At 46.9% G+C, this 26,870-nt stretch overlaps 1 protein-coding gene across 9 annotated transcripts in view; it reads right to left on the reverse strand.

The window, feature by feature from the left end:
- Positions 1-9,587: 9,587 nt before the first annotated feature.
- The window catches only part of HIC2 (HIC ZBTB transcriptional repressor 2), a 97,972-nt gene continuing 80,689 nt past the window's right edge, over positions 9,588-26,870 (reverse strand). For all 9 annotated transcript variants that reach the window (XM_077309214.1, XM_077309213.1, XM_077309221.1 and 6 more), the window contains one exon: positions 9,588-20,290. In XM_077309214.1, the coding sequence (XP_077165329.1) occupies positions 18,532-20,253 (1,722 nt within the window). In that variant the 5' untranslated portion in view covers positions 20,254-20,290 and the 3' untranslated portion in view covers positions 9,588-18,531. The remainder of the gene's footprint in view (positions 20,291-26,870) is intronic.

Raw genomic sequence — 26,870 nt, forward strand, 5'->3', positions numbered from 1 at the left:
GGCTCAAAATGCAGTGGACTGGTTTGCATTAAAGATGTTCTCAAGAGCACCTCTGGGACTCATTCCCCACTTCCCTCTCTGCAATGGCTCAAGACCCAGATGCAAGGGGGTGTGTGCGTGTTTGTGTGTGTGAGAGAGAGATGAAGTGTGTGTGTGTGTTGTTCTATAAACAAGTGAAAACAATTTCGTTCCGCTGCCCCCGCTCGTTTTACCCAACTCCTTCTGCTGTCTCTGGGATTAATTGGGCTGATGGTTTTTCGATTGACCATTTCGGTGCCATTAAGTGGTTCTGAATACTGCTATTTCTTGGGAAGATAGTCAGCTCGTACACCGCCTTGGGAGCCGAAACGAAAAGTCAGCGTCTACATTTCGGAAGTAAATGAGTGAACCGAAGCATCTCCATCCCATGTACAGACCTACCCTTTAACGGAAAGCATCAGCAGCGATGAAAGGAACCAAGAAATGCATGGAACAGCTGCCCTACAATCACACGTTACATGTAATGTCTAATTTGGGCCTGAGAGAGTGGCACACGCTAGAAATCAAGCCCATGGACAAAGCATGACTTTGGGCATAGAGAAGATTCCAGGGCCAATCAGAAAATATTTCTCAAACTCTAACTGCACACCCTTTTATGAAGAAGTGTTGCTTTATACTCCACTTTTCATTGCCCGAGGGAGTTTCAAAGCGGTTTACAATCGCCTTCCCTTCATCTCCCTGCAGCAGCCTCTGCCAAAGCTACGTTTATACGAAGCTAAAATACCTTCTGACCTGAGTTGTGTGTGAGCAATACGCACTTCAGGCAGAGCTATGGCTGTGCATACAGGAGTCATGATCTCTGGCATGTCTAGCCAGGTCCCAGCTCAATCAGAGCACCGTGCAAGAAGAATCAATGGTCTGCCTTAGTATAAGACAACTGTGGATACTCCTACGCACGCCCATGTCACTTTTGCAGCCTCGAGAAGAACTCGTCCAAATGCACAACTTGGGAAGACAGCCTGTTGTTATCATAGAACCATAGAATCATAGAATCATAGAGTTGGAAGGGGCCATACAGGCCATCTAGTCCAACCCCCTGCTCAACGCAGGATCATAGAATCATAGAGTTGGAAGGGGCCATACAGGCCATCTAGTCCAACCCCCTGCTCAACGCAGGATCAGCCCTAAGCATCCTAAAGCATCCAAGAAAGGTGTGTATCCAACCTTTGCTTGAAGACGGCCAGTGAGGGGGAGCTCACCACCTCCTTAGGCAGCCTATTCCACTGCTGAACTACTCTGACTGTGAATTTTTTTTCCCTGATATCAAGCCTATATCATTGTTATTCCAGCTGCGTTTCACGTTTTCTTCCTTTGGCTGAAAATGAGGGAATCGGGCCGGGTGGGGAACTGCTCCTTCACTCCGGTTTTGATGGGATGCTGTTGAAAGATGGTTTCCCAGGGAAACAGCAGGGGGAAGGGAAAGTTTGCAGGTCCCACCATCACCCTGGAGCATCTTAACGTCTCTGCTTCTCTGAGCGCTCCACCGGAGCGTTGACCTCTGGCTCACCTGGGCCTCTGAAGCTGCAGTTGGAGCCCTTGGCATCTCCAGTTCTTCCGTAGCTCTTTCCCTGTGCCACAGTCTGCCCCGGCATCCTGGATAAATCTTTGTCTCATAAAAGCAAAGACCCGGGAGAAGCAAAACAAAAAAATGGAGAGATTATTTAAAGAGGGCAGATGCATGTTTCCTGAGCCTCGATGGAAAACAGCTGTGCGGGGGAGAAAAAAACAAGGGGGACGGGGGTGGGGTGGGGGATCGAGATGACTTTGCCAGGCAAACAGTGGAAAATACAGATCAAGTTTTGGGTTGTGCAATTCTTCTTCGTTGGCCTTTGGCTGGGGGGTGGTGGTGGAAGGGAAGAGCAGCTGCGGTTGGCCGGGAGCCACTGCCAGTCAAACAAACAAGAAGATTCGGAGAGGAGCCTCCGGGGACCACTGAGGTCTCCTAACCGGTGCTTCGTTTCCAAAGCGAGAGGCGATGGCACTCCAGCCTGCCTGAGATTGCCTCAATCTAAACGTCTCCCTGGCCAAAATAGGGCAAGGGAACAACAAAACTCAAAATACCCCAGAAGAGGGATTTCCAAGCAGGGGTCTGGGAAATTTCAGAGAGGGTTCATGGCATTTCTCCTCCTGTCTTAATGGACTCAGTCATAAACTAGGGAACTGACCACTTTGCTTCCCCTACCCCCCTCCTAGAATCGTAGAATAATAGAGTTGGAAGGGACGTCATGGGTCATCTAGTCCAACCCCCTGCACTATGCAGGACACTCACATCCCAATGGCTCATCTACTGTCACCTGCCACCCCCTTGAACCTTCACAGAATCAGCCTCTCCGTCAGATGGCTATCCAGACTCTGTTTAAAAATTTCCAGCGATGGAGAACCCACCACCTCCCGAGGAACTCCTGATTGAGTTCTGTACCAGGGAGGGGTTGGAGCCTGCATACCTATTCCTGCCTTAAACCATGTCCTATCTCCCCCCCCCCCTCAGTCCTCCTTAACACTGTCTGTCAACACAACTCTTCTTCTTCTTCTTAAGCTGCAATGACCATTTTGTGGCTGGCTCCACCTCCTATGGCAGCCATTTTGTCATTGGGCCCATCACGCCATTCCAGATGGCCGTACGGGGTCCAAAAGGCCACGGACCTCAACACAGTCAATTCCCAGCATCCTTCGTAGCCCCTTTAGGAAATGCCAAATTGTCTACCCAGCTTGCGACTGTCCTGTGGGACGAAAGAGCCCAGGCCCCGGTCAGCCGGTCCTCCTGGGCCAGAGGAGGGATCTGATAAGACTCCCACTGTGGCGCTCATCCTCCCGGGAGAGCAACCCTTTCCAAACGTTTGAAGGAAACTGTGCGGACGGGGTGAGCCAAATGTGATCTCACGCCGATGCTGGGAAAGCTGCCCTAGCAAAAGCCTGGAGAATGTACCCAGAGAGGATCGTAAACCCACGATTGTAAAAGATGGGATGCGAGAAGCCACAGGAAGTTGCTCAACAGGAAAGGAACAGGACCAACGAGGCCAAGGGTACGTGCCCTGGGAGAGGGGGCCGTTTATCAGCTGGGGGGGTGGGTGGGGGGGGCAGGCAGGCCTTGTCGCAAGGAGGAGAGATGCCAACGGGGAGGGAAACAGCTGTGTGGACCCAGAGGCCAGACAAATTGGAGCTAAGCAGGGCTGGGAGAAGGGGAGAAGCCAGCCCGGGCTGTGCTATCGATCAAAAGGCAGGAAATAACAGCTCTTACAAAAGGCGTGGGGATGATTAATACTCTCCCCTTCACAACAGCGCTGACGGATTCCAACGGCAAGTGACAATAGGCCCTCAAGTACTTGGCAAAGTGCTTATGGCAGCAGGACAAAGCAACAGACAAGAGGGGAAGGTGGACAGAAGTGACAGAGAGGGATCTGGGAACGATACGGGAGGCGGGGCACGGGGAAGGACCCTGAAGGACCCGAGAACACAGGCTGCTTGAAAGGTGACGGGTCTCGGAACGGGACAGAGCCATGCTAGGGGTGGGTGGGTGGAACGTTGGCTGCTAATTGGGACCCAGTGAAGTTCCTGGGCAGGAAAGGTCGTGGGCCCTCTATCTTCCAACAGGGCATGGGGCAAAATCCGGCGATGCACAAGATCAGATTGGCTCCGGCATTCTGGATTTTCCTTGAACAACAGTTGACACAGACTCAGTGGGTCCGTGTCGGTCGGTAGCAGAAGAGCCAAGTTGGAGCGCAGTGGGGCTTGCACGCACATGAAAGCTCATGCCTTGAATAAAGCTTTGTCGGTCTTAACAGTACCGCTGGACCCAAACTTTGTTGGACAATTGACACAGTACGTAAGCTGAAACTATCCTGAAAAGGCAGAGATTCTCTTAGGTTAGTAGAAAGGCAGACCAGGGACTTCAGATCTCTCGTGTTTTGGATGGGGCTCTTCTATTCCCTCGAAAAGCCAGGCTCACAATCTGGGAGTGCTACTCGACACAGCAGTTGGCTAGGGAAACTGGATCTAGCCACAGTGATCTAAGCCTTCATTTCGTCTAGGCTGGACTACTGCAATGTACTTTACTTGGGGCTACCCTGGAGAAGTGCTTGGAAGCTGCAACTAGAGAAGAAGAGCTGTTTGCTTGTACCCCACTTTTCACTGCCCAAAGGACTCTCAAAGCAGCTTCCAGTCGCCTTCCCTTCCTCTCTCTACAACAGGAGGTGGGGCTGAGAGAGCCCTGACAGAACTGTGACTAGCCCAAAGGCAGCCAGTTGGCTGCATGTGGAGGAGTGGAGAATCAAACCCGGTTCTCCAGATTAAAGGCCACTGCTCTTAACCACTACACCAAGCGCAGAACACTGTGGCTAGACTGCTGGTCAGGGCAGCTATTGTTGGGGGCAACTACAACAATTAAACTGGCTGCCACTCCCAAGCCCAATTAAAGGTATTGGTTTTAAAAAGGGGTAGTCAAACTGCGGCCCTCCAGATGTCCATGGGCTACAATTCCCATGAGCCCCTGCCAGCGAATGCTGGCAGGGGCTCGTGGGAATTGTAGTCCATGGACATCTGGAGGGCCGCAGTTTGACTACCCATGGAGTTGAATGTCTTACATGGCTTGGGAGCAGGATGTCTGAAAAATCATGCAAAAAGACCTTTTCGGTGGCAGCCTGTTGATTACGGAACCATCGCCCCAGAGAGATGCACCTGGCATACTCATGGCTGATCTTTTGGACACAGTTGAAGACCACTTAATTTAAGTATGTGTTTCACTAGAGTGGCCTGAACTTGTAATTTTTTAATTTTTGTTTTCCATAATTAGCTTTCTGCCTTTCATTACTATCGTACGCTGCCTTGAGCCCCATAAGGAGAAAGGCAGCTAATTACCTTTTTTTAAAAAGGCGGCTAATAAATATTTTAAATAAAATATATTCGGCAAGGGGGCAGAGCAACGGAAAATCCTCTGGACCCTTCCCAAGCCACGATGCCTCCATAGCAAGGTTCACAAGCCCAGCTCAGGCTTCCTGCATCCTTGATGTTGCATTGTTGACTTAAACCAGATTTTTTTGCAGGGGTTCTGCTGCATCTCTGGCCTCCACTTCCTGCCTTGCAAAACCCAGTCTTGTTGACGGCAACAGCCTTGGTTCTCTTCTGCTGTTAAGTTTTTACAGCATGCTTGGCTTTGTTCTAATAAATGAATCACGGTACTTTGAAGCCCAACTGGCATGTGAGGCTTCCTTCACTCCCTGACTTTAAAACCCCCCAAAAAAATATTTAAAAGTGTTTTTTCCTCCCAATCTTGCTTCAAGAGCCTTGTTAAGTTTTGTTATGGTCATGAAAGCAGGTTTCTTCTTATTACTGTAATGTAATTTTTTTATTACTCTAATGTAATACATACAGCCCAGAGCTGTATGAAAGGGCGGTATAAAATCTAAATAAATACATTTATTCCCCCCCCCCATAGAGCACTATGCAGGTATAAATCTGCTGGTACTCCTGGGCCCTCGGGACGGACGTCTGGCCCTGGCCTCAACCTGGTGCAATGAGCTCCCGGAAGTGTTGCCGGCTTTCCGCAGGGCCTGCAAGATGGAGCTCTTCCGCCAGGCATACGGTTGAGGCCAGGGCGGTGTCCCTGGTGTTACCATCTGAGCTGCCCATCTGAGACCAACGGAGATCAGCTATGATCCTCGCTCCCATTTTCTTGACCTACATGCTGAACGGAGGGGGAAGGTTGATGTTTTATGGTTTGCCATCTTGTTTTGGTCTTGATGCTATATTGCTATAGTTTAAGGGTATTGTTGGGGATTTTATTGTGTTTTATCGGCTTCTGTAAACTGCCGTGAGACATTCATGAGCGGCGGTATATAAATATAATTATGAATAAATTAACCAAGCGGGGAAACCAGACTTCTCTCGCCTGCACACATTCAATTAGAAACAAATACACCTGTCTATCATATTCTGTTCCACTAGGGTTTGGGAAATATCTGGAGAATTGGAGGAATTAAGAGAATGAACTGATGGCATTCATTCATTCTCCATCCATCTTTACTATTTCAAACCACCATTAAAAAGCAGAGGAATCTGTGGATTTGAGTGGAAAGCAGAGGTGAGAGGCTGGGAAACTGTTTCTTGCTTGGAATTGCCCCTATCTTTTCTTTCTGCTGGGGAAATCATTGGATACCCCTTCCTTTAACCCCAGAAGTGGCACTATCGTGCAGAATATGGTTGGGAAACAGAGCTGAGGACACACTCCCCTGGGCCCCTCCCCTCCCCTCCCAGGCCCATCATTGGCCACTTTGGGGGGTCGACATGACCATATATGATCACATCACCCAATAAATGTTCAACAATTTTTGAAAATGTATTTAAAAATTAATTAACTCCCACCCATTCAGGAAACCCTTCCAGGGCCATCAAAAGAAGAGAACCTACAGCGGACTTTCTCAACTCTTGATTACATTTACAATAGCACAATGTCAATTAATTGTTAAAGAATGTTTGAAAGCATTAATTTTATGGAGAAGAGCTGCTGCAGGTCATGGAGGAGTGAAAATAAAGAAACCTGGGGCTTAGTTTGCTCAGGGAAGAAGCAAAACCAACATGGGGGTTTGGGGAGGCAGGGGGGAGACTAATTAGGAAGTGTTCAGTAATTCCACTTAATAGAAAGCTTTGACCATGGCAAGATCCCCTCTCCACTGATGGAACAGAAGACTTCTATATTGTAATAAACCACAGTTTGTCTCTTTTTTTGTGCCGTTTGGGCAAAACCCATGGTCAGCCTTTCTCTACATTTTTGCCCGAGAAACCCCTGAAACATTCTTCAGGCTTCCAAAGAAACCCCAGAAGTGGCACGATGGTGTAGAATATGGTGGGGAAGCAGAGCTGTGGACACGCCCCCCTGTGGCCCCTCCCTTTCCCACTCTCCAGCCCCATCATTGGCCATTTTGGGAGGGGTGGCGGCGGTCGACATGACCGCATATGGTCATATCACCTGATAAACGTTTAACAAATTTAAAAAATACAGTAAAAACTCCCACTCATTTGGGAAAGCCTTCCAGGGCTGCCAAGAAACCCCGGTTGTGAAAGCTTGGTTTATATCCTCTGGCCCACCATCCAAAAGTTCAAATAATCAATGGTCTGGCCATCCAGCTATTCCACGCGATCTCATCCAGCTCCTCTCCTTACTATAGCAGAGTCACGTGGCTTTTGTCCATGTAGGTCCCATGATCCCCACCAAAGGTTTTTTGGGTGGTGAAGAGTTGTCTACTCCTTCCTTGTTCACCAGTTAGTGGGTGGGATCCAATTCCATTTTAATTCAGGTATGCAACTTTTTCAGCCTCATCCTTGCAATTAGATTTTGAGGATTTGCTTAGCACACATACACACCACCACTACACAACAGCAGGAAAAAAAAAGGGGGGGGGGAACGGTCATATTGCTATGACTCAAATGCTGTATTTTGTCTTCTGCATGCACCACTCTTCATCCATTCGCTGTCCTCTTTAACCTTGGGGGAAGCGCATCTCCAAGGACAGATAAAAGTTGATTTTCTAAGCAGCTCTGCTGACTTTGCAACCTGCCAGAAAACCAGACTAAATTCAAAGCTCTTCCAGTCAGACAGTTAAAATATAGTCGGCCTTGTGGATACTTGGGGTAGGGGGAAGAGAGAGAAAAATGTGAACTCGGTGAATTTAAAAAAGAGCTAGAGCTCTATGGCGGCACATCAAGGACCGTCGCGGACAGCTCGGCTAGAAGCAAAAAAGAAAAAAAATTACATCAGCAGCATTTACGCCACAGGAAAAATACCTCCGAATATCAGGCTGGGATCTTATGCCCTTGTAGGGAATTAATTGGGTATGTGGCAGGAGCTGTTCTCGGCTTGAAAAATATTAGACCATGGAAACAAGGTGTGGTGAAAGCCGCGGATCAAGGCAGCTTCTGCCTCCTCTTAAACATTTTGGATTTGAAAGCCAAGGACAATATTCCTGAAGTTTTCCTGTGCATCAGGTTGCATATTCACTGCACCTATTCTGCAGGCATGCAAGAGTGGATGAGGAGAGCTCACTGGCTGCCGGGGAAGCTGCCTTTACACGGCCTGCCAGTTCTGCATCTTTTCTGTTTAAAGGCGTTTGTTCTCCACCATATTCCACTGGGAGACATTTCCACCATCTTTCTCAAAGCAGCAGCCAATTAGCACGCCGCTTCCAAGTTTGGTTACAGGAAACAGCGGGCCTTGTTAAAGGAGCATTTGCCAGTGAAGTTCTGCAGGATACCCTGAAAGATTCTGGATATCAGTTCTCCTTGTATGTGGGAAGGCAACCTGGGATGCTTAATCATGAAAAAATGCACTGCTGGGAGAGCTCTGCCTTATTGCTGACTCCAGTGCTTCATTGGGAAGGATTCTACCGGCTGGGATGGTTTCCTTATGTTTGCTGCTTCCGGGGCCAAGCTCTCTCTCCCCCAGCCATGGAGACCAGGTTTCAGACAAGCCCTCTCCAAAACCTGTTTTTAAAAAGTGGTACATCAGGGGTCTTCGACATGGCACCTGTGGGCGACACGGCAACTGCCAAAACTTTCCCGATGCCTGCCATGTGTTTGGAAAGTGGACAGGCCCAAGTAGGACTGAGAATCACAGAATCAGAGTGGGAAGGGGCTTCAGGGTCATCTAGTCCAACCCCCTGCAGAATGCAGGAAAGTCACAACTACCTGCCCACCCACAGTGACCAGCAAAGCTGCTGACTGGCCACTGGCTATGCACATTTTTAAAAATGTTGCATTCGCAGCCTCCACCATATCAGCACAAATATTTTTTCTGTGTGACTGTAGGTAAGACATAGCGGCCATCTTGTGGCTGGCTCCACCTCCTGCAGCAGCCATTTTGTGGAGGCACTCAGCACACTGTGTCAGAATTCAAAATGTGCCCCCAGGCTAACAAATCTTGCGGGATTCCTGCTCCACAGCATCCAGAGGACCTCAAATAAAAACGAAATGCTTATTAGTTCCATAAATGGAGGAAGAATGAACAAACCAGTGAGAGGACAAATCTTGCCGGCTCATGGCAATGGGTGCTCTAGGTCCTGCATGAGGACCACACCTCATTTGAAGCTGGACAGGGTGGTTCTGGGGGTGGGGAAGCCCCCAGTGAGGGATGACCCAAACAACATGGGGGACCTCCCTCTGTGGTTTTAATGGCCACTCCACTCCTACCTTTGAAAGCCACCTGTTCTCAACTTTTCTACTGTTGAGAAACCCCTAAAACATTCTTCAGGCTTTGAGAAACCCCAGAAGTGGCACGATCCAGGCCCCTCATTGGCCTTGGGGGGGGGGTACGGGGTTAGACATGACCACATATGGTCATATCACCCTATCAACATTTAACAAATTTTAAAAATATATTAAAATTAACTCCCACCCATTTGGAAAACCCTTCCAGGGCCCTCAGGAAACCCCAAGGCTTCACAAAACCCTGGTTGGGAAAGCCTGCCCTAAGATGAGAATGCAAAACCGATGAGAAAAACATCCCACCCACCTCCCACCCAAGAAAACAAGAGACGCAGAGTAAATGCAAAAACCCATAATTTCAATCAACCTTTTAATGAAAAGTTCATAAAATAACAGTTTCTCATCACTGTACATTAAGACTGCAAATTTCTGAATGCTGAGATCATATTATAATTTTTGTATTTTCACTTTTTTTATTTTCCCAATATGACACTTGAGTTAAGCTGCAGCGACCTGCAACTCTGACCTGAATTCAAGCTCTTGGAGGAAATGAACACAACGTCACACCAGGAATGTCAGCTCCTCTTCAAGAAACACCTGGGGCTCTTGGTCAGACACAGAGTTAAGGCTTAAAAAGGAGGGAGGGGATACGTCGATGCTTTTCCAGTTAGGTCTTTAGAATATGCTAAACAAACGCGTTTGACTTCCCTCCTCCTCTAGGTAAAGTTATACGTTTTCTCAATCAACACTGGTTTCTTAAATTACAGTGACACTTAACGTGTAAGGGATGAAGTGACAAAAGAAACTCTGCGTTTACTCCATTCACTGGTAAGAAAGTGAAACTTATGAATGAGATTGCTGGGATTTTGCCCAGCATGCCTTGCCCTTGTCTGCTCCATCTGACATGGAGTTATAGTGGTCAGTGCACATCCACACCACATGGTCAAACGTTGTCCGTAGCTCAAGGAATCAGGGAGAACATGGAAGGGACGGAAAGACTGGGGCATCATCAACTTGGTGACCTGATCCTCCTTCCCGAGAGATACAGAGTATTGCAACGTCCACTGGAGGTATGAGTGAGGTAGAAAAGGGGTTCTCCCCCCCCTGCAGGTATGAAACCACACTCCCCAAAAGGAAGCCCAGGAGAGGATGGAGTTTTCGCTCCAAATCCCAGCGGCAACTTCCATTCCAAGAGAAGAAAGTTTATTTGGAAACTCTTCTCGAGAGAGAGAGAGGTAAAGAAAAGGGCAGCCAGCTTCAATTGAATATTTGGAATGAAGAGAAGTGCAACAGTGAACTCCAGCCTGGAGTTGCCACAAGCAGGTTTTGAGATTAGGGTGACAAGAACTAGTTATATGGTTGTCCTGAATGGGCCCTTTCATTTCAACTCAGGCCAGAGTGTTTGGCCTGTTATTTTATAAGCATGCAATTCATTTGTGCGTAATAAATATGCACTGCAAGGGGTGTGGTGGAAATTGACAAGAATTGTGCCCGTCTTCCTTTCAGAGTTAATTCTGATGGATGTAGAACCTTAGCTAATATTCCAACTTGCACGTGAACTCAATTGCCTTCTGGAGTCACCAAACACATGTCTATATGCTAAGTGTTAAGGGCTCCCATGTTTAGCAAAAAGTTTTTAATCTTTTTGAGCACTGGGAAGCGATTAAGAAACAAAAGACTGGTTTGGGAGACTCATTGGGAACGTGCAGGTATTGAACAGCCCTTTAAAAGGAATTGCTTCTCAGGACGCAAATGTGGCTTTCACATGGGAATGTTCTCAATACTCGGCCCAGGCCACCATTTCCCTGCCCCAAATCCTAACGGCCACCATCCAGCATCATTCCCACTGTGAGGTTCTAAGTGCCCATGTGCTCTAATGACCAGGGGAAAAGGCAGAGAAGATGATTTGCAGGGAAAGGATGACACTTGCCTCTTTCTCTGATCTCAATCTCCCCTCTGATTCTGCCTAAAGGTTTGCTGTAACCCAATATCTCAACACCCCCCCCCCCAAAAAAAAAACCTTACAAGCCCATGACTATGTGGCAGGACAACCATAGGGCAGGATGGGAACAATGACCGTGTCAATCCGCCCCAGATAAGAGCAACGTTTGAGCATGTGGTGGAACGAGGCGCTTCAGAACGTGGTGGGATTCTCTGCACCTGCATGCGCTCCTGGTACATACAATATATTTGTCTCACCGGTCTCTTTGGAGTCTTGTGTCTATGCCAAAAATAGCTATTATTGCTTACACTGTAAACACGGAGGAGGAGAAGGCTGAAAGGTGTTCGGACTTTCTTCAACCAAGCCCCAAAGGGACTTGTTTAGCTTTCACCTGCGTTTTCTCCTCTCTAGTTTTGCTGGAATAATCTCAATGTGCACCCAAATAATCATGCTCAAAACATAATAATAATAATAATAACAATAATAGACTTTACCTTTGCTTAGCAGAAACCCCAAGTGTTTCTTCTATGCAGGAACGACATTCCTGCATTTTAGAACAGAAGTGACCTGGTTAAAAAAAAAATACTGCTAATCCAGACGTTGAACCGGCACGGCTTGAAACCAGTGCTCCGCACTCATTCACACATGCACACCTGTACCCACCCACCCTGCACACATCCACACGCACACACATAAAGGGGAGGGGGAAAGGACAGGAACTTGTATAAGAGTGACATCATAACTGGAAACATTTAAATACAGCAAAACAAAAAAATAATTCCTGTTCTATGCAAAAAGCTACAAAAGTCCAGTCTTTGTATTGTCTTCACAGGTTATGGTTTATGGCTATGCTGTGAGTCTCTGAGAAGTTTTTTTTTTTAATTATTATTATTTTTCCACTTTTTTTTTTTTTGGAACTTTTTCTCTTTTTTTTTTTTTTGAAATCCTGTAGCGAAGACCCTGCGGACACATCTTCTCCGTGTTGCAAATGCTCTGAGTTCCATTGCAAAAAGTGTGCATACAGAATCTTGAGAAATAAATACATTCATTACCGCACATACATATTGATACAAAAAACAACACTGTCAAATAGTGTTTGCACCATCTTTGTTAGATATCAAGACCAGGCAAAATTAATAGGTTTGTTTTCCATCAGCCTTCGTTCAGTAAGAGTTATTTTATTATTTTTTTTTATTTGAAAGGGAAGGAGAGAATGACTTTGGTGTAAAAAGAAACACACACCTGAATGAACAGCGTTAAACAAAACTGCCTATTTGGTATAACTGGGAGAGAGAGCTTCAAGGAATAATCAATCTAAACTTGCAAAAATAAGCATGCCTTTTTTACATGGAAATTTTTTTAAATTCCTTTTTAGAAAAGAGGTGTTTACACATACACACAAGTATTATAGCTCGGACCAGGGAACCAAGGTCTCAGCTAGAAGATGTCACAGGAAGGGAGCACTAGAAGACCCTGCTGGACTTTGGGGAGGGCTCCCAGTGGGTCTTCTGGAGGACAAGGCCACACTGAATGTACACCATCCAGGAGTACACTGGATTGCAACCTGGGATGGGTGGTCTCACCTTTTGGTACTTGCATGTCATAGCCCCCTAACAAAGCTCTTTAACGAGAGATGAGGCACAATCTCAACAATTTGGTGTTCATGGCTACACACATCTGAACCTAGGGAAGGAACCTGGCCACCAGGCAACCTCCCTCCACCTACCCACGGCTGGTTTCTCTTTGATCGGCAAGCCCTTTAATACTGCTAGACGCTCCAAAGCAGGGCAAAAAGGCCGGATGAGGTCCACAATATAACTTTCTAAAACTAACGCCTAAGATAAAGCTGCTTGCCACAAGCTCTTTGGTGTCTTGTGTAATCTTTGTGGCTCCTCAGAATAGCGCAAGGCTACATTAAGTCTTTTTTTTTTTTGGCAATTCCCCATTAAGAAGGAGCTAGAAAGCAGAACAATGGCCCAGCCCTTAACAGCCAACCTGAAGCATCCATTTCCTGTTTCCCAATGACGGCTTCCTATCGGCTTTCTCCGACTTTTGTCCTTCCTCCTCCTTTTATCTGATTGATTGGAAGGAATATCAATCGACATTTTCTCTCAACACCCTTCAGTCTAGCACCATACATATTAAGGACAAAGAGGTGAAATTTATTCCGTTACATCGTGGGTTTGTTTGTTTTTAAGTTCCTTAACACAGCCTGTGTATCCCCCAACTTTCTAAATGGAAAGACCTTTCTTGCTCTTCACAAGACAGAGGTGACACGAAGACTTAAAAATGCTAATTTCCTTGACTGATACCAGAAAATATCCTCACATGCGCTGGAATGCAGGTTAGAACTTAACAGAACTGATGAAGTTTCTTGGGGGGGGGGAAAGCAAAACAATAACCAATCGTTCTAATTTCAACAGCTTTTCGGCAGTAAACCAATGGAAAAAAAACAATTAATTTTGACTGGCCCCAGATCTGTTGAGGTCTGAAACTGTAAAAGTTTATGTAAACAATGAGATAAATATATTAATATTTTTTTCTGAGCCAAGTGAGGTTTCCATATTCATTCAAAATGTGCTTTGGTTTAAAAAATAGTTTGTGAATTTGGGTATGAGCTATTTTTAATACATTTTTTTTGCTACTTTAACTCTTTTCCTCTCCTGTTACTCCGAAAACATTCTGGATCTAATGGACTAAAGCATATATATATAGTTAAGCTGTCTGGCCTCTGCTTTTTATTTTTATTTTTTTACACCTTTTAAAAAATTCCTCATGAGGCTCTTTGTGTATCTCCAAAAAAAAGAAAGGAAAAAAAAAACCAGAGAAAGAAAATTTAAAAATAAAATAAAAAACAAAACACTGAACCAAAAAAAAAAATGTAATTCCCTCCCCACCCCACATTAGAACTCTTAAAATCTTAAATATGAAACTAGTGTTTTTGCTTTTTTCATTAAAATACAGAAAATGCCTGATACAATACTATGTCGTACAAATGCGGTTGAGTGTCCAGACCCTCAAAATGGGCCCTGAACAGTCCCTGAAGTTTTGAGTATTATTAGATTTTCATTATTATTGTCACAATTTTTTTGGGGGGAGTCATAATTCACATATGGAACACAGTTCTACAGCTATTTTTTTTTTTGCAAAAGAAATTATTTTTCATTTTTGCACAATACTTGCGCTGTACACAGACTTTTTGTCGTATTGTTTAAGTGCTGAGGGGGAAAGAAAATAAAAATAAAAGGAGGCTCCTTTACAATTTTTAAGAAAAGAGGTTCTGAAACTTGAAGAAGACTCCAAAACTTCAACCCAAAACAAAACAAACAAAAATCAACCCTAACACCTCCACCATCAGCCCCTCATCACACACAACTATTGAGTCTAATACATTTTTTTTTGAGGGAAATCGAGGTATAGTTTACTCTTCGTCCTACACCTACACTTTTGCACTCCTCTTTGGAGAAAAACAGATTGGTGCTTACCAAATGGTAACTTACCACAAGGGACACGTAAGCATGAGAATTCTGCCCCACATTTGCTACCACCCAAGAAGGCAAAATCCACCTTGCTATCCAAACGGAGGCCACAAAAGGCCAGCTGCCCATGTGTTTGTACGCCTCTGTTGAGGTTAAGCTATCACTTGGTATTCACCCGCCATCTTGGCTCAGCCAAAGGTCTACGTTATGCGATATCACAGCGTGCCTTAACTTCTTCTGCCATCCTCTAGGCTTGGTCATACTAATGCTTAAACACGGACTATTCCAGTCAGACCCTTCACACAAGCTGTGGCATGGAATGGACACAATTGCTGCTGTTTTGTGAGAACAACAGGAAGAGTGGAGAGTATGGGGGAAGGAAAGATTTGGGGTCACCCTGCTTTTATCAGAAGAGATGGCAAAGGCTGGAATACAGCAGAGTGAGTTTCAACCAATACCGGAAGTTCATCAGACATTTGCTTCGAAGGCAGCTCAAACGTCAGATAAATTTGAGACTGAGCAGTGGGAGAACCAAACCCTGATTATTTAAATAGTTCGTCAACTCACTTTCACATCAGTAACCCTGAGCTCCAGCCAAAACAAAAACAAAAGGTAAGAAATGCCTAATTTGGGGTTACTATTTTGGCAAAGTGTGCAATGCACCAGGTTTTCTCCTACGGAATTTCAGCAGTAGTTGTCCCACAACTCCACACAGAATCCCGCATTTAAAAAAAATGTCAACTGGTGCTTTGTGTAACACATGCACTACAATGCAGAAACCACTTTTGAGGAGGGCTTCTTAATTTCAACAGAGCACCACAACCCCACAATAGTTCCACAACTCATATAATTGGGGGGCACGGCTTAGAACGCACCAAGGGCAGCTCTTCAAGTGTCTTGTGGTTCAGGGTCAGGTGTCTTGTGGAACGTCAGGTGTCTTGTGGTTCAGGGTGAAGGGGGGTAGGATGTATTAATGTCCCAGAACCGTACAACACGCTAAAAAACAGCGTCTTGCTACCGGGGAGGAGGGGGGGGAGGAATACCAGATAAAAGTCAGTGCTCTGTTAGTGACACGAAGAACAAAAGGTGACTGTGTCACTCAAACAAGAAGGGATGACCAAAAGTAGAAGCAGGCCCTGGGGGAGGTCACACGTGGCGAGGACGTACAGGCAAGGGGGGGGGCACATGTTCCCTGTAATTTGACTAGGCTCAATATGGTTAGGTTTAAATCTGTATTGCATGGAGCCTGGACTTCAGTCTACTGAGTTCATTCAAAGTGACCCAAAACACATTTTTACAGGCTAGCCTATTACTTAACAGGAAAAAAAAAAGATTATGTGAGGAGAGGGAGAAAATGAAGCTTATCTTTGTTTTATTTGAACATGCTCACTTTTTTGGTCTAAACTTAAAGACAATTTTTTTTCCATTTTTTCCCCTTTTTTTCTTAAAAGAAAAAAAGACACAGGGCTTGGGCAAACCCTACCAATAATAATATTAATAATATTAATAATAATAACAATAATAATAAAAAGAACAATGGTTTTGAGCAGGAAAGTTGAAGAAAGAGGGGGGGAAATGTAAACCTTATTCAATTTAGGCAGGGATGATCCTGAAAAAGGAAGGGGGGACCAGGGATTTTTACCACCATATTCTGCCTGAGAAAAAGAAGTAATTGCATTTCACCCTCAAAAAAAATTAACAAGGTCATGCCAACATAGTCAAGGGACCACAGAATGGTCTCTCCGCCTTGTCCTATAGCAGTTGTTGTATCTGATGTCTTATAAAGATGTGGCAAGACATTTGCTTCCAATTTCCAACTAAGTACGGGTCAAGGTTTCCTGCAGACAAAAAAAAAATTCAATGCCCTCTGCCCCCAGCAACAACACAAGGGAGGATATGAAACACTTTGGCTTGGTTTCCACCCTATATTGCACTCTGGATTCCAGTAACATAACCTGTCTCATCTGGATTCTTTCATTGTGTCCAGTGACGGCAAGCTAAGCTTTCACGGAAGTCAAAGTTAAGAGACTTCCTTGCCCAAGGCCCTCCCAGTAGTAACCAGGTCCGATAAACAAAGTTGGATAGAGCCCAACCGCTCTCTTGTTCTAAAGGAAATTTTGTCCCATTATTTTGCTTTAAAAAAAGGAGACATTCTACCTGGATAGAAAATCAGAAATTTGGTGTGTCCGTGACCCTTTATAGAGCTATTCAACTTGGGCACCTGGCTTTGAAAAAGACAGCAATTATTGCCTTTGGCTGCCAGGAAGTCAGTTTTAGCTGACTTCCTGACGGCAGGACGGAGGTGGTAAAAACCCCTTAATTTTTAATTTAACTTCTACTTTATACACTTACTTACATTTGGGGTGGGGGCGGGGGGGGGGACAAACGAACACCACGTCTAAATATTTTACTAACCATCTTATTGTTCTCGTGAATTCAAGAGGTAGCAAAAGCAACGAGCCTATTCCGACCACCTTGTTCTTTAGTGAGGGAGAAGCTACACACACATCCACACACACACACACACACACACACACAAATAAAATATTTTTTTCCCCAAAGGTACCTAAAGGAACTTGTAGCAATTCCAGCCTACAACAAAACCCACACCCCGCCTGCTCCAAAGAGTAACCTCAAACCTTCCAGTTCCAACAATTACAGAAACGTTAACAATTCGTTTGTCTCTTAACAAAAAACAAGTACCTCTACGCAAAGAATATTCATACAAAACTAGCGGTGGGGGGGCGGGGGGAGGAAAATGAAAGATGACTGACCCCCTATTCACTGAAGGGAATTCCACGGGCACTGAGCTCCACATTCAGTCATGGATAAGGCTGAAGAGGTTAAAATGAAGAGGTAGGGGGAACTGTCCCGTATTTGGAGGAGCTTAAACCAGACTGAAAGCAGAACTCCCGCGACGGAAAAAACAAAAAAAAACAAGGAAAAACACATTGCCGCCTTCCTAATTTGAAAGCACTCCTTTAACAGCATGCAAAAAAAAAAAAAAATCCCCAAAAGTAAAACACCCCCTTCACAAAGGTAGAATCTTTTTTGGCCTCTCAGGTCAACAGAGAAGGTCAACAGATCCAGCCGCCAGAACTTTCACCACGATAGCCATGGCTTCTCTCTTCCTTTACGCCAAATTTCCACAAGGAAGTGTGGAAGGGGTACTTTTAAATAAAAAGAGGAAAACTTCAAGGGGCCTTCTGCTGACCAGAAACACCCTCACGCTGATCGCTTTCCTGGGGCAAACAAATTCACGTTCAATAATCAGAACGGGAAGGAGACAAAGGCCCACAGCTAACAGTTAGAGCAACTGGATGGGCCACGTTTGTGCGCGTCCTGAGCGCGAGAGGGAGGGGGAAATACTCGGGTAGAGTTTGTCAAACAAATACCAAAGTGCTAAGGAAGTAAACGGAGGAAGGAGAAGCGGCAAGGCCCGTACTTTCCGTCAAAGATCAGCCTTTCCTGCACATTTCTGATTCCTATCAGCCCGGAAGGTCGCCCTCTCTCACCCCCCCCCCAACAATGGGGCTCACAGTTAAACTCTATATCCCCACACAGCCTAGCTGAATAGTGGCATTTCTGGCTACAATTTGGACCTATCAGGCAAAGAAAGTGTAAAATTGGGGGTGGGGTTGGGGAGGAGAGACAGCAGCTTCAATGTGGACTGGTTTTGCTTTTGGGAGGATGAGGGGGGGGGGTCAGGAGAAATAAAGCTCTGTTTGGTTGAGGCCTCCCATGACTGAAGAGGGAAGGGAACGGCCCACATATATATATTTTTATATATATATATATAATTTTGTTTTAAAGCAGCAAGTCTAGGGAAAGGTATGTTCATGGTGGGTGGGCTCAGAACTCAGTTGCAGAGTCTTTGGCTTATGTAGGAGAGCTATGCATCCGCAGGTGGCTGATGAGGTTCCGCTGTTGGGTAAACTTCCCGCCGCACAGTTGACATTCGTAGGGCTTTTCCCCTGAGTGGACGCGCATATGCTCTGTCAGTCGGTACTGCCGGGTAAAACGCATCCCGCACTCCTCGCAAGCAAAGGGCTTGAGGCCCAGGTGGCTGCGCATGTGCCGCGTCATGGTGCCCCGCTGGGTGAACATCTTGCCGCAGATATTGCAAGGGAACGGCCGCGTCAGCCAGTGAGTCTTCTCGTGCTGCCGGAGAGTGGCCGGATCTTTGTAGCTCTTCTCGCACACTGAGCACTTGAAGGGCCGGGATTCTGAGGTGTAGGGCTGGTTGGGATTGGACAGATCCTCTGCTTCCTCCTCCTTGTCGTCGTACGTGCCTTCTTCCTTGATGTACAGGTCTTCCTCGGTGTGCGTTTCCACGTGGGCGTTCAGCTGCTCGGAGCTGGGGAAGCCCTTTCCGCAAGGGATGCAGACGTAGAGGTTGTCCCCGAAGGCCACTGGCTCGTAGCCTTCCTGGCGGTAGACGTAGTTGGCGCTGGTGTGCCCGCCGCTCTCGCCCTCGCTCTGCCCGCTCTCGTCACTGTTCTCCTTGCCGTTCTCCACTTCCTCTTTGCAGGGAAACGGCAGCTCTGCCCCGTAGGCGCCCAGACCCAGATTCCGCTCCGCCGACTTACACAAGGGGCCCATCAGAATGCCGTTGGGGAGCCCCTCACTTTCCTCCGGACCTTTGCCACCTTCTTTCCTGTCAAAGGCATTGTCCTTCTTGATCCACTCCTTCTTGCGCGATGAGTGACGCAGGCTCTTCCGCTGGTTGCCTTCCGGGAGGGACTGGCGGTCCTCGCTCAGGTCCATTTCCATGGGTTCGCAGTTGTCGGCTAGGTTCGGTGGGGCTCCAGCGGCAGACTCGTCGAACAATGAGGCACTGTTGGCTGCGGGGGCTGAGGCAGGTCGGGGGGAGCCACGCTGGCTTTCGCTGTGCTGCATGTCATCCAGGGATGCCGCTGTAGGGAGCGAGGGGCTTTTCTTGGACAGATCCAGGCCAAGCTCCTGGTCTCCGCTGCTCCCATTCGCGCTGCTGCTGCTCCCGTCTCCGCCGTTCTTACCGATCCCCCTACTCAAAGCATGGGAGTTCTCTTGGTTGGAACTGCTTATGAAGACCTCATCATCTGAGATCTTTCCCTTTGGCATCTCCTTTGAGTGAGAGCCCTTCATCCCCTCAGTTGACCCTGAATAACGAGTTATGACTGAAGCAGTGGAAAGTCTCTGACTCCGCGGGGGTCTCCCGACACTGGGGGCACCGCTGGCCCTGCCAGCGAAAGACCTCCCGTTGCGTTTCAGCTTCTTTCGGCAAAGGGCTGCTAGGTCATGTAGTTGGAGGTAGCTTGCTGCGGTGAGGAGAGCATTAAAGTTCTGTTCACCGGGTTGATCAGTCATTAAGAGCTTCCCAGTATAAATAAAGTCCAAGATCTGACGGAACACAGTGGGGTTGACCATGTCCGTATCTAAATTTATCAGGTTGTCGTGCAGGACGAGGGATTTGAAATACATGCTGCTGGCTGCCAGGATGTTCTTGTGGGCGCGAAAGAGGGCATTTTCGACGACAATGATAACGTCACAGAGGAAACCTTTGGCTCGTTGCTGATTCAGCTGCAGAAGCAGTTGTTTGGCATGATTTGGCAGTTCCATCTCCACCTTCTCTTCCTTTCCCCTTTCACTTTATCACCTTAAAAAAACACAAACAGGATGTTGAGTCCATCTGTACCTGTACCAGCCTAGGTTAAATAAGACCACATTTCAGAATGAACACTCTTCTAATATGACATGGACATGTAATTCATGTTTTAGCGGTGCAGATCTTTTCCAAGCAAATTTCTGTATTCCCATCCCTTCTGCTTTTGTACCTGAGGACCAGTGCCCTGAGATATCAAGATCCATATTGTACATGATCCAGGAATGATCCAGGGCCTGGTAACTAGGCCCTATGTGGAAAGGCTGAGGGGTTTGAGAATGTTCAGCCTATGAGGCTGAGGGGCTTGGGAATGTTCAGTCTGGAGAAGAGGAGGCTGAGGGGGGACAATATCGATGTCTTTACGTATGTGAAAGATTGTCGCTTAGAGGAGGGCAGGGAGAGGTTCCTGTTGGCAGAAGAGGATAAGACCTGCAGTAATAGGTTTAAACTACGTGTAGAACGATATCAGCTAGATATCAGGATTTTTTTTCACAATTAGAGTTGTTCAGCTGTGGAATCAACTGTCTAAGGTGGTGATGAGCTCCCCCTCACTGGCAATCCTCAAGCAGCAGCTGGTCAGATGCTTATCCTGGATAGGACATCTGGAGGACCACAGGTTGACTACCCCCTGCTCTAGGGCCTTCCATGCCACTGATCCAGTCCCAAAGATCTGGCTTGTTCTCCACGTGAATTTCGCTTCTCACAGGAAATCCTCTTTTCCAAAAACAAACAACCCCATCCCTCCCCTCCCCTCCCGGAAATGTCATGTGACTTTCTCTTGGCTTTGAGAACCTTGCAGAACCAGAGGGGTTCTTGTGCTCTCAATCCTTTCAAATTAGGCTCTTAAATAAGTTAATGAGGAAATATGGGGTCCATTGAAGAGAGATGGGAAGCTGAAAATCTAATAACTGCAAACAACCAGGAGGGAATTATTGCCAAAGATACACAGTGTTGGATATTAAAGATAATAATTTTCACCTAAACTGGGAGCACGGGAGGAGGGGAGGGGAGGGGCTAGGTTACTCTATTATAAATCACGCCTGGGGCTGGATTTGAAGGGCGGGGAGGAAAGAAATGCTTCTAACAATAATGTTAATGCAAGCCTTATGAAACTTTTCTCCCTTTAGAAGTCAACACCAAGAGATTACTGTACACAAAACCTCTAATTACCATAAAACAGGGGTATTATCAAATAAAAGACTGATTGGTTTGTATATTAGGGGTTCTAGCCCCGTATCAGTCATCACTTGGGGGGAATGGCTGAGCATACAAGGGAGGCTGCGAGAATGAACTACGGATTAGGAAGTTGCTGGCTCTAATTGCACCACCATTCTGAACTTTCTAGCCAGCTATGAACATATCCGCCCCCCCCTCTCTCTCTCAGTCTCAGCAACACGACTAGAATAAAGATGAATGTTTAGTACAGCCATTCACAATGTTTTTACCATTGAGAAACCCCTGAAACATTTCTCAGGCTTCGAGAAACCCCAAATATGGCATGATCATGCAGAATATGGTTGGGAAGCACAGCTGTGGACACGCCCCCCAAGGCCCCTCCCCTTCCTACCCCCTCCAGGCCCATCATTGGCCATTTGGTAAGGGGGGGGGGTTCAACATGACCACATGTGGTCATATCACCCGATAAATGTTTAACCAATTGAAAAAATATATTAAAAATTAATTCCACCCATTTGGGAAACCCTTACAGGGCTATTAAAAAATTCCAGGGTTTCAAGAAACCCTGGTTTACTATAATGTGATAGCAGAGAGAGAATTAGGCTGTCCCAGGTACTGCTATAAAATGGGCAAGGTGACATGTGGAGGGTAAATCCCCTAGCTTTACCTGCCAACCCTCCTTGCTGTTCTGCCCCTGCTTCTCCCTTTAGACAGCTTCAGTTTTCCCTACCTTCCTTACCCTTACCTCTACTAAAGCTCCTGCTCCCCACTTTGCTCCCCGCTCACCTTTGCCCCTACTTCCTCCCCATCCTGCTTGCTCGATCTGCTAGTAGCTCCCCACTCACCTTTGCCCCCACTTCCTTCCTATCCCGCTTGCTGTCTTCTAGCTGTTCCTCCCCAAACCAAAGCCAACCCCAGTTCCTTTCATTCCCTCCCTTGCAGCCCCCTCCCATGCCTTTCCCTGAGATGCTCAGGGTTGGTGTACACAGCTCTCCCCCAGCCTTGCAACCACAACCAGGATGCAAATCCCATCCCAAAAACCTCCCCAAATTCTGAAGTTTCCCCCTGCATGGGCACAGATATAGCCTTTAACAGATTTGATTTTTGTTCCAGAAACCTGCGTCTGGCAGAAAGCTACATCAGAGCCCGGCTGTCTCCATGGTGCGGATTCTTTGATTTGCACGGGGCCATCCTTCACCATTAGATACTAGGACATGAAGTGCTTTAAGCAGCTGAAAACACCATACAAATACGAATGTTACAGCTGAATGAGACACGGCGGTGGTGTATCAACAGATCCCATAGGGGTTTCTTTTTTGCTTTTGGCTGCCTGCCGAATGTGTCAACAGCAGCCAAAAATGTAGTTTTCCCTGCCACGGGGAGAAGACAGATTCCCCCGCCCCTGCTGGACCAGTCTTACAGGGTCTGAGAATATGGGGCATGAGAGCAGAGCTCCCGACACCAGGAAAACAACTGGACGACATGCTCATTAAAAACTAGATCTTGTTTGCCACCTGCTGGAATGAAGCCCTTTCGTGACAATGTGAAACCACGTCCATGCATCTTCTTTGCTGGGATCTGTCAAAACCATAGAGGCCGCTTTGCATGCAGAAGGTTGCAGGTCTGGTTCCTGATGCCCCTGCCTTCCCATGCTGGGGTGGAGGCAGGGGCCGTGTAGCAAAATATGTGTTTGCATGCACAAGTCCACAGGTCCTTGGAAATGCCAGCTAGTCCGCAGGCCATGGTCCTCTGCTGGAGACAGCTGATAGACAGAATCTAGCCGGAACAAAATCCTTTACTCCAGGGGTAGTCAACCTGTGGTCCTCCAGATGTCCATGGACTACAATTCCCATGAGCCCCTGCCAGCATTTGCTGGCAGGGGCTCATGGGAATTGTAGTCCATGGACATCTGGAGGACCACCGGTTGACTACCCCTGCTTTACTCCATGCATTTATTGTACCCCTCGCCCCTAAGGAACTCAGAGTATTACACCTTTCCTCTTCTCCATTTTATCCTCACAATAAACCAGCCTTTCTCAACCTTTTTACCGTCGGAGAAACCCTTTAAACATTCTTCAGGCTTTGAAAACCCCCAGAAGTGGTGTGATCGTGAAGAATCGGGTTGGGAAGTGTAGCTGTGGACACGCCCACTTGGGGCTCCTCCCCTTCCCATCGCTCCAGGCCCATCATTGGCTCAGGGGGGGGGCACACAGGTCAACACGACCATAAACGGTCATATCGCCTGATATCATGAAACCCTGGTTGAGAAAGGCTGAGCTGTATAAAAGGACATGAGGAAAGCACATGCAACCACTTCAATCAAATATAGAAGTGAACAGGACCGATTTAACTTGGAACCAACAGTCAGGCATCAGGCAGGTAACTGAAAGGTCAGAGGTGCACAAAACAAGAAGCCACTGCAGAAAAGACCCTCTCTATCTGGAGGTGTCTCCCCCTCTGACCACACAGGAGGCTGTAGAAGATGACCTATGCAGCCACACAGGCTCACATGGGAGCAGTCAACATTAAAAGAGGCCACTAAGCATAGCAAAGTTTTCTGCCAGGTTAAGTCTTCTCATCTGTCCTTCCATTACATGTTCCCAAGCCCTGGAATCCAGTATCTGTGTGCTGCCTTGTACAACCGTAGAAAGATTGCTGGCTGGAAAAGATAGACAGACCAGAACTGGGTCCTGAAAGACCTCGACACGACAAACAACAGCTGGAAAGAGAGGTCAGATCTTGGACATTCTCCTTACCTCCTCCCACCACTGTCACTTGCTTCCCCTCACCCTTCCTTGATGTCTGCCTCCATTTCTTTCTCATCACCTCCCTCCCTCCCTTCTTCTGCTTGCTCCAATCCCCCCTTTGCTATTCCGCCCATCTCCTTTTCACTGCTTCCGTTTCCTTCTAGCACTCTCTTCGCCTCTTCCTTACAGGCTGCTTACAACCACCACTCTTAATGCAGGGTACCATTTTGGGGCTACCGGACTGAATTTCCCCCTGTAACGTCTGCGTTTGTTGAGGCTTTCTTAACCCCTTTTTCGCATTTCGTCTTTTTTTACAAACCTGGGGTTGGTGGAAATGGATCTCCTGTTCACGTCTGGCCTCTTTGTGGAAAGGTTTTGATCTGCACGGAGCCCACAAGTGGCTATCATAATTAAGGATTAAAATGGAGGACTAATATTAAAGGGATGGAAATACTAAGGAAACACCACTCTGTACAAAAGCTGGCTCGATAGTATCCAGCACAAAGGCCTCCCCCCGAAATGGGTTTTAAGAGACTCACAATGGGTAAAGAATCCCTTAACAACTGGCTGGGGGAGGAGAGATGCTTTTGAGTGTTAACAGAGCTATTACATCAGATGGGATAGAAAAAGGGAGTTAATATATCCAGCGGGGCTGCCCACCGCATTACTGGTCCTACAAGAATAGCAGCATTTGTATGCACGCCAATACGTTGGCCTTCAGCCAAAGATTCTGCTGCGCAAGATTCGAGGATGAAGAAAATTAGCAAGAGGTCTTAGCACAGCCTCCCCACCCTAAAAAGCAAATGTTGTTGCCAAATAGGGGGGAGAAAGACAATGAAATCTGAAAACAAAAGCTAGTTCCTTCCAAGAGTCAAAAATAATGGCTTAATTGTCTCCTCCACGGTCTTCGTTGGTAGTCGCAAGCAAGGGTCACATGGGAACCTACGCGTGCTTCTCTTTTGGGCTGTGGTTCAGTAACAGAGTATATGCGCTGCACGTCATAAGAGCGTGCTAGACCAGATGGTCCATCAAGTCCAGCATGTTTTTCACCCAAATTGCCCTGGAGGGCCAAAGAAACTGGGCAGAAAGGCTAAGACTCTCTCCTGCTCTTTCCCAGCACTGGTATTCAGTTTGCTGCCTCTAGATATGGAAGCTCTCTTCGGTCACCATGGCTGGTAGCCATTGATGGACCCTCTCCTCCATAAATCTGTCTAGTCTTATTCCTTGTCATGTAAGAAGATCATAGTCTGACGAAGGGTGCTTGCACTCGAAAGCTCACGCCCTGAATAAATCTTTGTTGGTCTTAAAGGTGCTACTAGACACTGGTTTTATTGTGCTACTTCAGACCAACACGGCGACCCTTTTGAATCTAGTCTTCTTTTAAGTTATCAGTACTTGTGGCCATTTCTACCACCACTGGTGGTGAATTCCACACTTGAAGGGAGGAGCAGAGACTGTTTCGTTTCATCTGTCCTGAAACTATCATTGGCGCCCCTGAATTCTACTATTATGGGAGATGAAGAAAAAGCTCTCTCAAGACACTTTCTCCGCCCCAAGCAGAATTCCAATGCCGAGCAAAGAACAGATACACAAAGGAGGAGGTAGCTGGAACAAAAAGTGGTTTTTTATGGCCGTGATCCACAAAGTGCAGATGGGGGAGGGGCTTCACCCACGATGCTCAGAAATGACTCCTCCCCCTTTTCCTGATTCACAAATATTCTGAAGAAGAGTTCTCAGGAACTTGTCTGAGCTTACTGTTTTAAAACCATTCCATTCTCTCCCCCCCCTCCCCGCCTAACCAGAATGCATTCACTTTTCCCCACTGCTTGTCCAAAAGCCGCCATTTTGCATCCATCTGAGTCGGGAGTGCAAAAATATCTTCGTCGTGTTGCCCACAGCGGGGGACCGAACCTCACTTCCTGGGTTACCGGATATTTGGAAAAGCTGCCACCTTCCGAATGGTCTGGGATTCTCCAAAAAGGGTCTGGCAGAAAAAAGGTGGGAGGGGGGAGGAACGCGTCCACCTTTGTGCCGAAGGACTGCACAAGCCCTTTGCTCGAATGTCTGCTTCACTACATTCTGTTTTAATCAGAAGCGCTAGGAAAAATTAGCTCGCAGGCTCCAGACTCCAGGCAGAGATTCAGCACTGCAGGTACCCACGGATGCCAAGTCGGGAAGCTGCAGTATGGCCATGGAACTCATTCTGCCTACAACAGCATTCCCATTTAAGCCAGCAAAAGAAACAGACTTGATACACGCAAATGGGAACACCTCCTGGCTTTTCACCTGGACCTGGATAGCCCAGGCTGGCCTGAACTGGTCAGTTCTCGGACGTTAAGCAAGGACAGTACTTGGTAGGGCGACCATCAAGGGAATCCTGGGTCATACGCAGAGGCAGGCAGCAGTAAACCAGCTCTGAACGGTTCCCCGCCTCGAAGATTCTACAGCAGGGGCAGCCAAACTGTAGCTCTCCAGTTGTCCATGGACTACAAATCCCATGAGCCCCAGCTAGCAGGGGCTCATGGGAATTGTAGTCCACAGACACCTGGAGAGCTGCAGTTTGGCCACCCCTCCTGTTCTACGGGGTTGTCATATGTAGTTGAGACCTGATGGCATTTTCCACTGCTGCAATTTCGACGTTCCTCCCAAAA

This window comes from Paroedura picta, chromosome 13 (genome assembly GCF_049243985.1).
Source record: "Paroedura picta isolate Pp20150507F chromosome 13, Ppicta_v3.0, whole genome shotgun sequence".
In the NCBI taxonomy this organism is placed as follows: domain Eukaryota; kingdom Metazoa; phylum Chordata; class Lepidosauria; order Squamata; family Gekkonidae; genus Paroedura; species Paroedura picta.